We start from the raw sequence: 14,213 nt of genomic DNA on the forward strand, positions 1-14,213 counted from the left end.
CAACCATGCGAAAATTCAAAAAATCATAAACTCAATCTTTCCTAAAAATTATTTTTCCAAATAATTTCCCAGGTAGCAAGAAATAAAACAAGACTTTTGTCATTATTGATGTGAGTAGATTTGTCCTGAATGACATTAATGACACTTTTTGTGTGAAAAAAAATTTGAACGTATTTTGAGAACAAATTTTTTTGTTTTTGAGTTATGCGATTTTTTTGGCAAAACTGCAATTAATATAAAAAAAAAATTAAAAAATTAAACATAAAGTAGATAGTTGTATTCCTTAGATAGTAACCTTCATGAGAAAAATGGTTTTATAGWGAGTTGTCATTTAAACATCAATTTTTTGTGGAATTCAAAAACAAAATAAAATTTCAAAAAATTTTATTCTTAATAAAACATGACAATTAGTTTTTCCATAAAATAAATAGTTTAAGCAAAAAACTTCTGATTCAGCTGGTATAAAAAATTCCTGAAAATGCTCATTTTCATTTCAGTGTTTTACAGATTTTGCTTCCCATTTTGGCTCTATTTTACAACCTAAATAAATAAATTATTATTAGAACAGGGAAAAGTCCCACAACTTTCTAATATGAATCATTATTCGCTACACGATTTTCTCTATTTTCAAATCCACTCTGTATAAAAATATAATGACTATTTCTCATCTGTACAACTTCCTTTGCACATTTTCTAATCACTGGTAATAATATTACTGAAAGTTTTCTTTCAATAATTATCATGTCTTCAGGTTGATGGCATTTATTACAAAAGCATGCTAAAAATCCTTCATGGTACAGTGGCAAAAGTAAAAGTTCCGTAAACTCCGAATTTTGATTAAATTTTCTCTTTTAATTTCGACCAAACTGAAATTCACTTTCATTGTGCAATTCCCGTCTGTCGTTGCTCAACATAGGAGAAATTTCCGAACTTTTTGTGAATGTAATTCCGCCGTCGTGGTGACTAATTTAACTCGCGACACAAAGAAAATGCTCAAAAGTGAAATACCTTGAAACATCCTCCCATGTAGAGGGTGTCAGGTGGCCCGAAAATAGCCACTTCCCATTCGAAAAGATTGTCTTCGTTGACAAGTTTGACGCAGAAGCCTTCAACGGGCTCCTCCTGGAGACTCTTGTACTCGACTGCGAGGGCTCGAAGGGCGCTGCTCGTGGCCTTCGTCGTTGCCATTTTCTCACAATCACACGATTGTCCGTTTGGGAAATTCAACGCAATTCGACGTTGTGTCCACTCTACGACGCCATTAAACACTAAACCAAAATAAACCCGAGCTGGACTTCACGACTGGGGCGACTTTTCACGCAATTTCCTTCGGGAAATTCTACCACTGGCACGTCACTTCCACTCTAGCACCACTTCCACGGGCCCAATCACCAGCTCTCCTGGGATGGAATAATAAAGGACTTGCAACTTGGACAAAACAGCTGGTAATTTGGCAGTTGTGCGCAGGCGTGCGACCATTGCAACGTTTTCATTGGTTCATTCYGGCCGTCAACATGCTAGAGTGCGTTCAGAAACAGACGGGTCAAGGTTTTTTGAATTTTTTTATTTATTACTGTTTCCTGAAAAAAACTTTCTGCGACGTTGGAAAGCATAAACAACTCGGTTTTTATAACGGCGCACTATTTTTTTKTTATTAATTGCAATCATCGTGCATAAAAACTAACTCTTCGATTTTATATTATAAGTAGATTAGATTGATTAGGGAGGAACACGAACTAATAATAACGTTTTCAGTGAATTAGTTTTTTTATCATTTGAATGAGTCATGACACAAAAATATTTATCCTCAAAATTAATTTTGTACAATTTTTGGGGTTGATTTGACGTACGAATCCCAAGTTATGGGATGAGTGCGCCAATGCCATTATAATACGAGTATTTTTTCTAATTTGCGCCCCTAGAGAATTTTGTGTTAGTTGGTATCGGTTGGTAACACTCGGCGCCCACCTGTTTTTTTGAGTCATTTCTGCCGTCTGTCATTAAAAATAAAATTTACAAATRATTAGTTATTAGTGTTACAACATAATAATAATAAATAAAATGTGAGAAACAGAATTTAGTTTGTATTCCGCCCGAAATTCGCCAAWTTGCCGAAGCTACAACGCAAAATTTGTTACCTGACAAGTCAGAAGCGGTATCCAAAAACTAAATAACCCTAAATTCATTAAAGTACAGTGTGCTTTTATAGATAGCCATAAACGACTCCTACTCGAGACGTTAATAAACGTATTATAAACGCAAATTAGAAAAAATAAATTTTCAATTGTTTCATTTTTTGTACTGAGCGCCATTTTCTCACAGCCAAATTTCGTCCCGCGAAATTTAAAAATGACATTGCACGCTATGATTTTACTAATTATTCCACTTTTTTAGCCTTAAATCTTTAATAAATGTTGAGTGTTCACCGATTTTTGGTGGATTAATTCAAATATTTGTTAAAAGCGCCTTTTTCTTCGTTGTTTACACTGCTACATTTCTCTCGGCAAATGTAGGGGGAGTTCTAGTGCAGCTCCTCTCATTTCTCCCCAGAGAATGTTTATTTTTTTTTAAGATGCTAAACTACATTTCGAGATGTTCATTTCGCCGTTTCCCCATTCCTGGTCGTGTTTGCAGCAGCAAATTCTCCTTGATGTGCCAATGCCCGGCCTATTTTCGCTTTTCGAAACTAACCTCAAACTTGACGATAAGACAGGATGTTTGTCGTCGCAACTCTTCCGAAAGTGGCCCCCCGTCCAACAAACTGCCACCACTCATGGAATTTCCGAAAATAACGTGGCCTTCATTAATAAAGTCGATTAGGAATTTCATTTTGGCCACCTTCATCATAAAGCCCTACTTGGACCGAGACTTCAACTTGCCCGATTTCGTCGTCGGATCGAAAAAGGCTGTGGAGGTTTGTAGCGTTTGAATGGTATGATTTGCTGGAGTTTCTTTGCTAACGTACAAAATTGGAATTTTATTTTAGGTGGTGTCGAAAAAGATTGCTGAGGGGGATGTTAAAGCCTTGGAGGGGTTAGTCACCGAGGATATATTGCCCACTTTGCAAAGGGCGGTGACCCTCATGTCGCTGTCGCAGAGAGAGCAAATTGCTGTGGAAATCGACGACATATATTTTAGTTTTCCATACCAGGTGTGTTGGYGTTTGTGCTTGAYGCTGTGAGAATTGCTTATTTTTCAGATAGGAGTTATGTTTAATGAAGACAATGATCAAAAGAGGTTCGTGGAAATTACAATGGTTTTTCATGCCCTTAAAGGGTTAGCACTGATGAAGTCACGTGGGGAGGAGCCGCCCTTGAACATGGGCATGTTGCCTGAATACCAGCACCGTATTTCCATATGCAACTATCGATTCATTAAGGAATTTACCAAAGGAGTTGAAAGTGACTGGACCGTTAATTTACTCAATCATTTTAAACCAATTGATGAAGTGCAAGAATAAATAATCTGTTAGTTAAATGGTTTTTTATCCATTTACCCCAAAAATGTACAAATAAAACGTTTCAACAGTAAAATACAGATTTATACTTTTAAAAAAGCTTCAGCACAACTTATTTTTTTCAACAAAAATAATTTTATGTAAGGTGAAACAGAAGGTCTAATTGATAATTTCTTTTGAAGTTTGGCATAAAAGTATTTTATGGATAAATAATACAGGGTGATTCTTAAATAGACCGACAAAATTTTATCCTTCGTAGTATCAAATGAGAACATGCAGGAAAAAATATTTAAAAAATTCTTTGTTTAAACGTTCTTCAAATAAAATTTATTTTCCAAGTAAAGCGTACGCCACTGATGTGTTAGCACAGGTAGTGGTAACCATGGTATTAACGTACTTGACTATTGCAACAATTCATAAACGCCGTAAGTGGCACGGATCAAGGGGGTTTTGCCCCTAAAAGGTATAAACGTAAAAATGGTACAGTTTGTTTCCATTTATCCTTAGGAAGCTGTGATACAATTTTGTCGGTCTATTTAAGAATCATCATGTATAGAAAGAATGGTGAAATTCTTAGGTTGGCAGCAGTTTTAAACAATCGAATTGTCAACYTTTGCTTACGATTCTTCGTTTTGTGAAAAATGTTAAAATACATTCAAGCAACTAAAGACGAAAATTATTATTTCTTTTAATTATTATTTGATGCATTGTGGACACGGAATTTTGGACATCAAAATATCAGTTCAAAAAATGTTAAAAATGTCAATAATGTAAGCCACGCTTTATTGTCATTATGACTGACGTTTGAAACTAAAATTTGAAAGTTTTAGTTAAAATTTATTTTTGGCGTCGATTTTCGGAAACAATGCTAGCAATACGTGTTTTTATATAAGTTCAATAAATTATTTTGATTTGTTGTCATTTTTTTCTCTAGCTGTCAGGATAAAAATTACAAAAACCGAAAGTGAGGTTAGTTGCATAAGGCCCGTTTTACATTTTTTCATGTCAGTCGAATGACAAATCGTCCAAAATTCCTTGTCCGCAATTGTACTAATGTCTGTGCTAATGTTTTTTCTTGTTTTTTTTTCAGTCGCAGAGAAAGTTGGTTGTTTAAGTAATTTCATACGAGTATCTATTAAACCCAAAACAAAAAATCCAAGATATCAATTTCTCAGTGTCTAATTTTTGGTGATTTTAATGCTTTTTATTATTGACTCGCTGGCTATCAGGGGGTACTGTCACTGTCTGTGGCAGAAGAATATAATTTTTAAAACAAATTTTATAAATAGAAATAATATTTGAAGTACCAATTAATGTTTGAAGAGAATTCATATTAAACAATTAATTTGCAAAGTATTTCATAATAATTTTGATTCTCAGAACATGAAATCATTCGTTTACTTTTGTACCATTTTTTACTCTCAACTGTACAAAATGTACAGTGGGGACACGAAAAACTGGGCAGATGTGWCATTTAGTTGTCAAAATTTCAAAACTATACCTTAGGTACTCATAACCAAGCTTTTAATGTTTGGCATATTTGTCTTTTTGACACTGACAAAGTCAAAGATTTCGGTCAAAGTCAAAGTGACCGAGACATCCCACTTTCAATAAGAGCTATTGCTTGAGATTTATTAAAAACTGATACAACTGGCATTTTGTAAAAATTAATGTATGTCAAAGTTAATTTGACAGTTTTTTAAAATATCAATCATAATGACGGTAAAGGTGCATTTACYTTGACACTTTTTGAAATGACAATAAAAGARTGCCCAGGATTCCGTGTCCCCAACTGTACAGGGTGCTGCATTTTGGATGTCCGAATAGGGAATCTCCGAAACTAAAAGGTTTAGCCAAAAACGAGTGATACATTCTGAGGCTCATTTTTTGAGAAAATAATATTGGTTAAAACCGCATCCCGCTATCGTCTTTTGTTTTCGACTTACAGACAAAAGTTGACATTTTGGCGAAATCTAAAAAAATTCATATCTTCGTTATTATAGAAGACACAGATTTGAAATAAAGACATTATACAGGTACTTTTTTACGTAGAATTTAATAATGTAGTTAACAAGTTTTTTCAGTTATTAGTTTAGCCATAATAAGATAAACTTGTATTTTTTTAAATGGAAATAATAGGCGGCTATGGCAATTTTAAAAAGCTTATTCTAAAAAATAATATCTAAAAAATATATATTTGTAACAAAATATTTTTTTATAACTATACTTAAAAAGTAAAATACATATTTTGTGTGATAATAGTTGGCCATGGAAAAACTATTTCACTCCAAATGTGTAAATAATAATCAATAAGAGTTTTGTGAACTGTAAAATAGATGAAAAAATAGATAAAATTATAAAGATTTAAAAAATACGATACGGTAGAAGCATTGAACAAATATCCGAGCGCCTCAGAACAAAATTATTACATATTTTTAAAAAATCAAAAAATTGGAAAAACAAATGTGTCAACAGTCAACACAATTAGAAAAAACATTTTTCTGATGATCTAATGGAGGTAGGATAACGTTTCACATAGATGGAATTTGGGTATTTGAATAGCCATATCGTCATTTTTGTGTCATATAAAATATATTTTATTGAAGAATTAAAGCGGCTTTTTTTTACAACACTCTATGTATCACTAGAAGTTGCAATGGTAATGTTAGCTTGTTTAAAAACAAAGAAATGTTATTAGTCGCCAATAAGTTGATTTACAATTTATTTTGCATTTTTTTCATTACTTAGTACTNCGTGTCCCCAACTGTACAGGGTGCTGCATTTTGGATGTCCGAATAGGGAATCTCCGAAACTAAAAGGTTTAGCCAAAAACGAGTGATACATTCTGAGGCTCATTTTTTGAGAAAATAATATTGGTTAAAACCGCATCCCGCTATCGTCTTTTGTTTTCGACTTACAGACAAAAGTTGACATTTTGGCGAAATCTAAAAAAATTCATATCTTCGTTATTATAGAAGACACAGATTTGAAATAAAGACATTATACAGGTACTTTTTTACGTAGAATTTAATAATGTAGTTAACAAGTTTTTTCAGTTATTAGTTTAGCCATAATAAGATAAACTTGTATTTTTTTAAATGGAAATAATAGGCGGCTATGGCAATTTTAAAAAGCTTATTCTAAAAAATAATATCTAAAAAATATATATTTGTAACAAAATATTTTTTTATAACTATACTTAAAAAGTAAAATACATATTTTGTGTGATAATAGTTGGCCATGGAAAAACTATTTCACTCCAAATGTGTAAATAATAATCAATAAGAGTTTTGTGAACTGTAAAATAGATGAAAAAATAGATAAAATTATAAAGATTTAAAAAATACGATACGGTAGAAGCATTGAACAAATATCCGAGCGCCTCAGAACAAAATTATTACATATTTTTAAAAAATCAAAAAATTGGAAAAACAAATGTGTCAACAGTCAACACAATTAGAAAAAACATTTTTCTGATGATCTAATGGAGGTAGGATAACGTTTCACATAGATGGAATTTGGGTATTTGAATAGCCATATCGTCATTTTTGTGTCATATAAAATATATTTTATTGAAGAATTAAAGCGGCTTTTTTTTACAACACTCTATGTATCACTAGAAGTTGCAATGGTAATGTTAGCTTGTTTAAAAACAAAGAAATGTTATTAGTCGCCAATAAGTTGATTTACAATTTATTTTGCATTTTTTTCATTACTTAGTACTTAGAAAACTCTTTCATTAGTGACACTGGTTGAATATAATTTAGTTTAAATCCTTTTAGTTGAAGATGCAACATTTTTTCATGGCGAACTGCGAACAAAAATCAAAGATAATTTTTTGCTAAAAATGTATTATAATAATTTGTTATAAATATATATTTTTTAGATAAGAAAAAAACAAGCTTTTTAAAAATGACAGCCATCTATGATTCCCATTTCAAAAAATACAAGTTTATTTTATTACGGCTAAATTTTAGGAAAAAAAAAGTGCAAAAACTAACGAAAATTGCGATTTTTATGTCAAAATTATTTAATTAAATTAATAAATCAAAAAAATACAAATAGAAATAAAAATAGTAGCAACGGCACGCGGTGTTCCCAAGCGGTCACCCATCCAAGTACTGACCGCGCCCGACGTTGCTTAACTTCGGTGATCAGACGAGAACCGGTGGCTTTCAACGTGGTATGGCCGTTGCCATAAGAATATCTCGTGTTCTAAAGACATAAACATAAACTTTTTTTATTTTTTGAATTTAAATTTTTCACATTGTTTTAAAACAAAAACAAGGACAATTTTTTTTGAAAAATTTCAACTGGTAAATGTTTAAAAGTTAATTTTCCACTTTTGGTTACGTGATTAAAATTAAGTTATGCAGTTGTAGTAGCTGCGGTGTATAGTTGGTTGCCTGAGCATCATTAATAAATAACCAACATTTCGTTATATTTTAAATATAATAAATCATAGTTGTAAAATAATAACGTAAACCGATCAAATAAATACATAAAACAAGAATAAGTCAATGTTGTAAAAAAATCTAAAAATATTTAGTAACATGATAATTTGCTCGAAACGAGCCGGTGGCTGCACTGTCGCCCCATGTCTGCCAGTGTGATTATTATTATTTATTGTTGTTTTGTTTACTGCTCGATTCGGTTTAAAATTAGTTCCGTAAAAGTCAGTAACCGAGGTCGACTAGTGACATTGTTGTAGTGGCAACAGCACAACAGCAGCACCACCACCACCCCAGATGTGCGAATCGTCGAGAATGACAGGTCGGTCGAGGTCGACGTTTCTGTACGTCTTGGAAATGTTGTTGTGATTGCGAATTCGCCCCCAAACCTTGCTCCGGAGTCGGAAAACCATCCTCGACCCAATCGAAAAAACCGCTAACYAAGATATCGACTGAACGCGACCGTGAATATCGCGCCGCGCAGTGTAGTGAGTGACAGTGAGCAAATGTTTAGCAATCATGGCGAATCCGAGGAAGTTCAGCGAGAAAATAGCGCTCCATACCCATCGGCAGGCCGAGGAAACGGCCCGATTCGAGCAGATCATGAAAGAGGTGTCCGATGCGACGGCCAGGGTACGTAATTGCCATTTATAACCTCTTTGGAGCGWTGTCGCGATACGCCGTAAACAATGAAATCTGTGATAAAAACAGTGAGGTGGCCCCCTGCATGCCAAGGGGCTGATAACACACAGAGTGCTATGAAAACAATCGATACACTTTTTGACAGAAACAACGACAAATTAACGCTGTTTTCAGGTTAACTGAGGAATCAATGTTTACAGCTGTTTTTACTTTTTACGACGCTTAATCGAAACGTACGCAGATAACGAATTGCTGTAAACAGCCAATTATACAAATTAAATCACTGATTTATTACACTTTATTTATTTATATTAGATAGACGAGAGAAGAAGCATGAGTTTAGCAAATTCACCTGTAATTGCCAAAATTGACTTTATTCATTATTGTAAATGTTGCTGCGTTTCATTAGTTTTATTAGAAGATACCGTATGATCAAATAAAGGGGTCATCTCAGTCGACTGTGAAAAACAAATTTCTGAGCTGTCACTATTTGACTAACTAATTTTAATTTTTATCTGTTAGTTAGAACTTAATATTTAGCTTTTATTTTTAAAAGTTGGATAACATAATTCAAGTACTGTCACTTCTTTGGACAGCTGTTGTTGCAAAAAGTGTTTGTATAAATTTCCAATACGTACACTGGCGGACACGGGATTTTGGACATCAGTTCAAAAAATGTCAATGTCATTATGATTGACGTTTGAAACTAAAATTTGAAAGTTTTAGTTGTTTGGCGTCGATTTTCCGAAACAATAATYCCAGCAATACGTATTTTTATGTAAGTTCAATAAATTATTTAGATTTTTTGTCGTCGTTTTTTCTCTAGCTATTAGGATAAAAATTACAAAAACCGAAAGTGAGGTTAGTTGCCTAAGGCTCGTTTTACATTTTTATGTCACTGGAATGARAAATTGTCCAAAATTCCGTGTCCGCCAGTGTATGTCTCGACTAGTAACTTACCTGTCAGTTAACTGTCAAATTTACCAATTTTTGAACGTGTCTTGCGTTAAATTTCAACTAAAATTAATTTTTTCAAGAAAAAAGCATCATTACAATGATAGCTTCAATGATTTGTCATTTGATTAAGTGTAACAGTCTATACACGACATATGTTTATACAATTTTCAGAACACTCTTCAAATTAATGTTTTCAAAAAATGCATTTTTGTGTCTAAAAATACCGAATTTACTCAATGATATGCAGAGATTGACGTCACATTGTTTTTTTTCTTGTTTTCAAATTTGAATATTTTGTCTCTAGACATCAAAATTTGAAACATTTGTCAACAGTGTCTGAAATGTAGAGATAAAGAAAACAGGGTGTGTCATAACTRGCGCCCCAGAGAAAAATTTCAACTGATAATATACCAGGAACATGGAAAAATGTTTAAATAAATTTTTTTGTCAAAAAATTTTGACATTTATGTTTTGACATTTGACATTTTTTTATGTCTATTTCATGACCTTGTATATGTTTTTTTATAATTATTTAGTAAATGTACAAAAATGTTGCCAATAAAAGTCACAAATAACATTAAAGAGAGTTACAATTTAGGATCCAGTTTCCTTGTTTCCTCTTCTAATAGCCCGTAAAAAAAACTTGGAAAATTATTTTTTCCATAGAAATAGAGTCAAAGTGCAATATTTAAACTCTCATAACTTCGAGATTTTTATAGAGATTTTTTCCATATGTTTCTGGTATCTTACCTTTTATGGCATTTTTCTCTGGGGCGCGAATTCTGGTGCACCCCTGTATAAGACTGGCTAAAAATTTAAAAATTTTACTTTGTATACTCTGTTGCAAATCTAAAAAATAGCCTTTTTTATGTTTTTCAATTATTTTTAAATAAAGGATTTCCTTAGTCCTACTTTTTTGACTCTTTTTTCGAACTTCATTTAAAAAATATGAACGCCTTATTCTTATTAAGGTGATTTCTTTTGTAGTTACTTTAAAAAATAAAACAGTGGAAGCTTACAATGTAAAAAAAAGTTTTTATAACGTTTATTAACCGGTACTGTAAACTTTTTTTATTAAAATTATCATGAATGTTTGACATTTTCGTTAAAAAAAACAGACTTTATAAATTAAAAAAAAAATGAGAAAACACTGCGGCTTTGCAACGTTATGAGGAAAAATATTCTTAGCTAGAAATAAAAAGCGATAAAAGAGTTGATTCAAAAATGCAATTTGCGTTTTTTTGCATAGGTAACTTTAAACTTTTTGAAAATAAAATTTCAACGTAAACAGGTGAAATAATAATTTCACAATTTTAAAGAAAAATTGAGATAACACATTGGCTTTGTAACGTTATGAGGAAAAATATTCTTAGTTAGAAATAAAAAGCGATAAAAGTGTTGATTTGAAATGCAATTTGCGTTTTTTGCAAAGGTAACTTTAAACTTTTTGAAAATAATGTTTCAACGTAAACAGGTGAAATAATAATAGCGTTGAATTGAATATTTCATGATTTATGGGAATTTTATCGAAATCGATTGATTTTGATATATTGGCATTGATTTCTGGAACAGTCTATATTTCTCTAAATAACTTTAATAAACGCTGTATATAATTAAAATTGACATCGTAGTGGAATATTTATGGTTTATCGACCTTTTTTTGTATATTTACAGCGGGCGACAAACTCAATAAGAAACAAATCAGTTGCCTATTACATATTATTATTAATTACTTCCAGTAATGTTACAATTTTTCGTTAGTTCTTTACTTGTTACACAAGCTTGTGTTTTGATAAAAAGTAACAATGTAATTTGTGTATTTTTTGTGTGAATGCATTGCAAAATAAATTGTGTGTTTGATTGAAAATCAATAAATTCGGGATGTGGATATTGGTGCTGTGTTGTTTTTGTTTTATTTTAGACAAGAGTTTTATCATTTATTTATTTTTTTTTAGTTTATTTACAAACATGGGTCCAATTACAAAGCGTATTTTATTTCGATTTATATTACCGTTTTTCGAGTGGAATATTTTCTATTGTTGTATTTTTACTTTTGCTATTAATATCGTTAATTTGTAAAATAAATGCAACAAGTTTGAGTGCATCTGCAGAATTGGAACCACGTGTGTACTGTAACCTGTGATAACCTTTTTTTTTATTTCACATTAATTTAATTTAAAACAACGAAATTTTATCACTTTTGTAGATATAAAATAAAATTCTTACTAAAAAAATTAATTCAAAATATATAAATAAATGTTCGGTGTTTGTTTTAATTTTTGGTTTTTACTAAATCGGTAATTTTGGATAAGTAAAAAGTGGTGTTTTAAAGATAAAAAAGAGACAATCTAGTTATCGAGTGATAATACCAATTGAACTACAGATTATTATGGTCATGTGGGATTGAATTTGTAAGAGAGGAAGTATCGCACATCCTTGTGAATCATAGTAAAATTATCATTACATTAGTATTTCATTAATTTAATACCACATCCTGTATATATTGTCTTTGATGTGTTTGGGATCTTGAACCAGAATTGTCAGTTTGTGTAAAAATGAGGTATTTAATTATTCCAAATAAAGAATTTTATTACTCATTATTTTACTAACACGAAGGTAAATAAATCAAAAGTAGGTACATTAAAAATAAGTACTTTCTGCCGCAATTTCAGTAAATAAATCATATTTATTATTCAAATGACAACTTGCAAAGTTTTGATTAATCCATCTCACGTGGACGATTTTAATTAAAACTTTGACATTCTTATAGCGAATTCGCGATTATTATCAGATAAAGATGCAATTATAGGATTTAAATTTATTCAATGACATTGGAAGTCAATTTTCAGCTCACGTTTATGGTGACAAATCTGTCATAATTACAACCGACACTGGTTGTTGTTTTTCTCTGATAGTTCTTTTCTATAAATAAATTTTTAAATGCATAATAGGTGAATATTCATTTCCTCAGTTGATTATAAAAAAAATCAATGTTATGGTAGGTTCTGGACGATGTAAAAAATTGAACTAATTTAAATTTATAAAWCGGGTCATGGTCATAATATACTTTGAAATTTTGCATTTACGTGTTTGGATAGATTTAAAAAAATATGTCATAATCTGTCATTGTCACTGTCAGTTTTATATTGAGTTTTATTCACAATAAAATATTGATGATAAGCTCTAGTTTTTGATCTTGACCTACTTTATATCTACATTTGATTATTACTTTACCAAAGTATTTAATTAAATTATCAATAGTAATATTCGATGTTTTTAATATTTGTGTGCTGAGTAGAAAATAATTTCATATTTTTTTAAAGCGGTCAGTGTTCTTACTGTTGGACCCACTAACACCCTGTATAAATAATGTTTTGTACCATAATTTTTAAAATGAGTTTATAGTGTGTTTGAATTAGGAAATAAAATAAGTCTTACACGCATACATAAATTATCTACAAATATATGAAAGACAATTGTCTGTTATTTAATGTACCAGGCGTAGGCGAGCTTTGTAATGAGCAATTATACTACTTTGTTCAGTTGTTGCAACAAAATGATATAAAGGGTAAAATTGTAATAATGTTTTGTCAACATAAGCACTGTTATCGCATTATACGATCATGAATTACTGAACCGACTGCGATTATGAGTCATTACAAGCGTTAGATTACAGTTATTMACGTATAAAAAAATGTAGAACAATAAGTTAAATAGCTACAAATTGTAACGTTTCATGTTTGTAACCATAATAGCACAACTCTTACCTAAAAAGACTAAAATAACGTCAAATATGTGTTTTTTAGTTTTTGAGATGCACCACCCTGTATTTTATTTTTTGTTTATTTAGGTTTTTTGATATTAATTTTTACACATGACAATAGAAAAATATAAATTTACTTTATTAATTAAGTAGATTTTTTCTGTTTTAACATTTTAGTAATTTTTCAAATTTAAATTGCTTGTAATTAGTGGGGTGCTTTCAGGTGGCGCCTGATAGAAGTTCATCTAAAAACACTCTTCGCATCAACACCCAAACATTGGGCACATTTCGGGGCGGTTCTCTCCCTAATGTATCCGCGGGTGTTTCTACTGTCAAGTCCGCTTCCCATAATACAGAATCGACAAAGGTGAATTTTCACCCTAGTTGTTTTGTAGTTATTTTGTTTATTTCATGCACATTTTTTTTTACTATTTTTTAATTACATACGTAATGTATAAGAGAGCTCACTTTATCGAAGCTTATTGCATGCTGTAATTTTTGTGCTTTTCTTTGTGTAAAAATGTCAGTTTCAATTGAATTACAGTTATACAGGGTGATTTTTTTAGAAACGACAGGCGCTGTAGAATTTTTTTTATGGCCCGATTTCAAGAAATTAAATGGCTTTTAATATAGTATAAACTGACAATTTTAGAATTTGTGTYAAAGTCCTAGTACATTTTGAGCTATATTCAACTTTCTAATTTTAAATTATTCTAATTAAATTATATATTTTTCTTAATAATTTTAAAGGTATTAGTTTTCTTGATACAGACATGTGCAATATGTTCTATTTTTGTAAAAATTGTATTATAAAAGTTTGATCTATTAGATCTAGTTGGATGGATTAGTTATAAGAAATAATAATGAAAGAAAATTTTGCCAATCTTTTTCAAATTTTCAATAAGAAATGACAATAATAATTACTTATAACAAATCAGAAAAA

At 31.0% G+C, this 14,213-nt stretch overlaps 3 protein-coding genes and 1 non-coding gene across 11 annotated transcripts in view; 2 read left to right on the forward strand and 2 right to left on the reverse strand.

Annotated features, from left to right (window-relative positions):
• The window catches only part of LOC123011741 (ubiquitin-conjugating enzyme E2 R2), an 8,104-nt gene extending 6,622 nt beyond the window's left edge, over positions 1-1,482 (reverse strand). The window contains exon 1 of the mRNA XM_044409334.1: positions 1,009-1,482. Within this exon, the coding sequence (XP_044265269.1) occupies positions 1,009-1,188 (180 nt within the window). The 5' untranslated portion in view covers positions 1,189-1,482. The remainder of the gene's footprint in view (positions 1-1,008) is intronic.
• Positions 943-3,527, forward strand: LOC123012139 (m-AAA protease-interacting protein 1, mitochondrial-like). 2 transcript variants are annotated; one of them, XM_044409955.1, is made up of 4 exons: positions 943-1,445; positions 2,573-2,914; positions 2,987-3,151; positions 3,200-3,527. In XM_044409955.1, the coding sequence occupies exons 2-4, from the start codon at positions 2,573-2,575 to the stop codon at positions 3,458-3,460; spliced, it is 768 nt and encodes a 255-aa protein (XP_044265890.1). In that variant the 5' UTR covers positions 943-1,445; the 3' UTR covers positions 3,461-3,527. The 2 variants fall into 2 exon arrangements, with proteins under 2 accessions (XP_044265890.1, XP_044265888.1); XM_044409953.1 differs by lacking the exon at positions 943-1,445 and having other exon boundaries at positions 2,256-2,914.
• Positions 3,528-7,534: 4,007 nt separating this feature from the next.
• On the reverse strand, positions 7,535-7,654 carry LOC123012252. Its single transcript, XR_006413196.1, has one exon. It is a non-coding gene; the product is annotated as a 5S ribosomal RNA (ribosomal RNA).
• A 401-nt stretch (positions 7,655-8,055) lies between these two features.
• Positions 8,056-14,213, forward strand: part of LOC123012137 (CREB-regulated transcription coactivator 1-like) — a 22,340-nt gene continuing 16,182 nt past the window's right edge. For 3 of the 7 annotated variants that reach the window (XM_044409946.1, XM_044409948.1, XM_044409949.1), the window contains exons 1-2: positions 8,057-8,541; positions 13,494-13,637. In XM_044409946.1, the coding sequence (XP_044265881.1) occupies positions 8,428-8,541; positions 13,494-13,637 (258 nt within the window). In that variant the 5' untranslated portion in view covers positions 8,057-8,427. Of the gene's footprint in view, positions 8,542-13,493; positions 13,638-14,213 lie in introns of all 7 variants that reach the window. The other 4 variants (XM_044409947.1, XM_044409951.1, XM_044409950.1 and 1 more) reach the window with 3 other exon arrangements.

Source organism: Tribolium madens, unplaced genomic scaffold (genome assembly GCF_015345945.1).
Source record: "Tribolium madens isolate multiple individuals breed KSU strain unplaced genomic scaffold, Tmad_KSU_1.1 Scaffold_91;HRSCAF=231;Tcas5.2_LG7, whole genome shotgun sequence".
In the NCBI taxonomy this organism is placed as follows: domain Eukaryota; kingdom Metazoa; phylum Arthropoda; class Insecta; order Coleoptera; family Tenebrionidae; genus Tribolium; species Tribolium madens.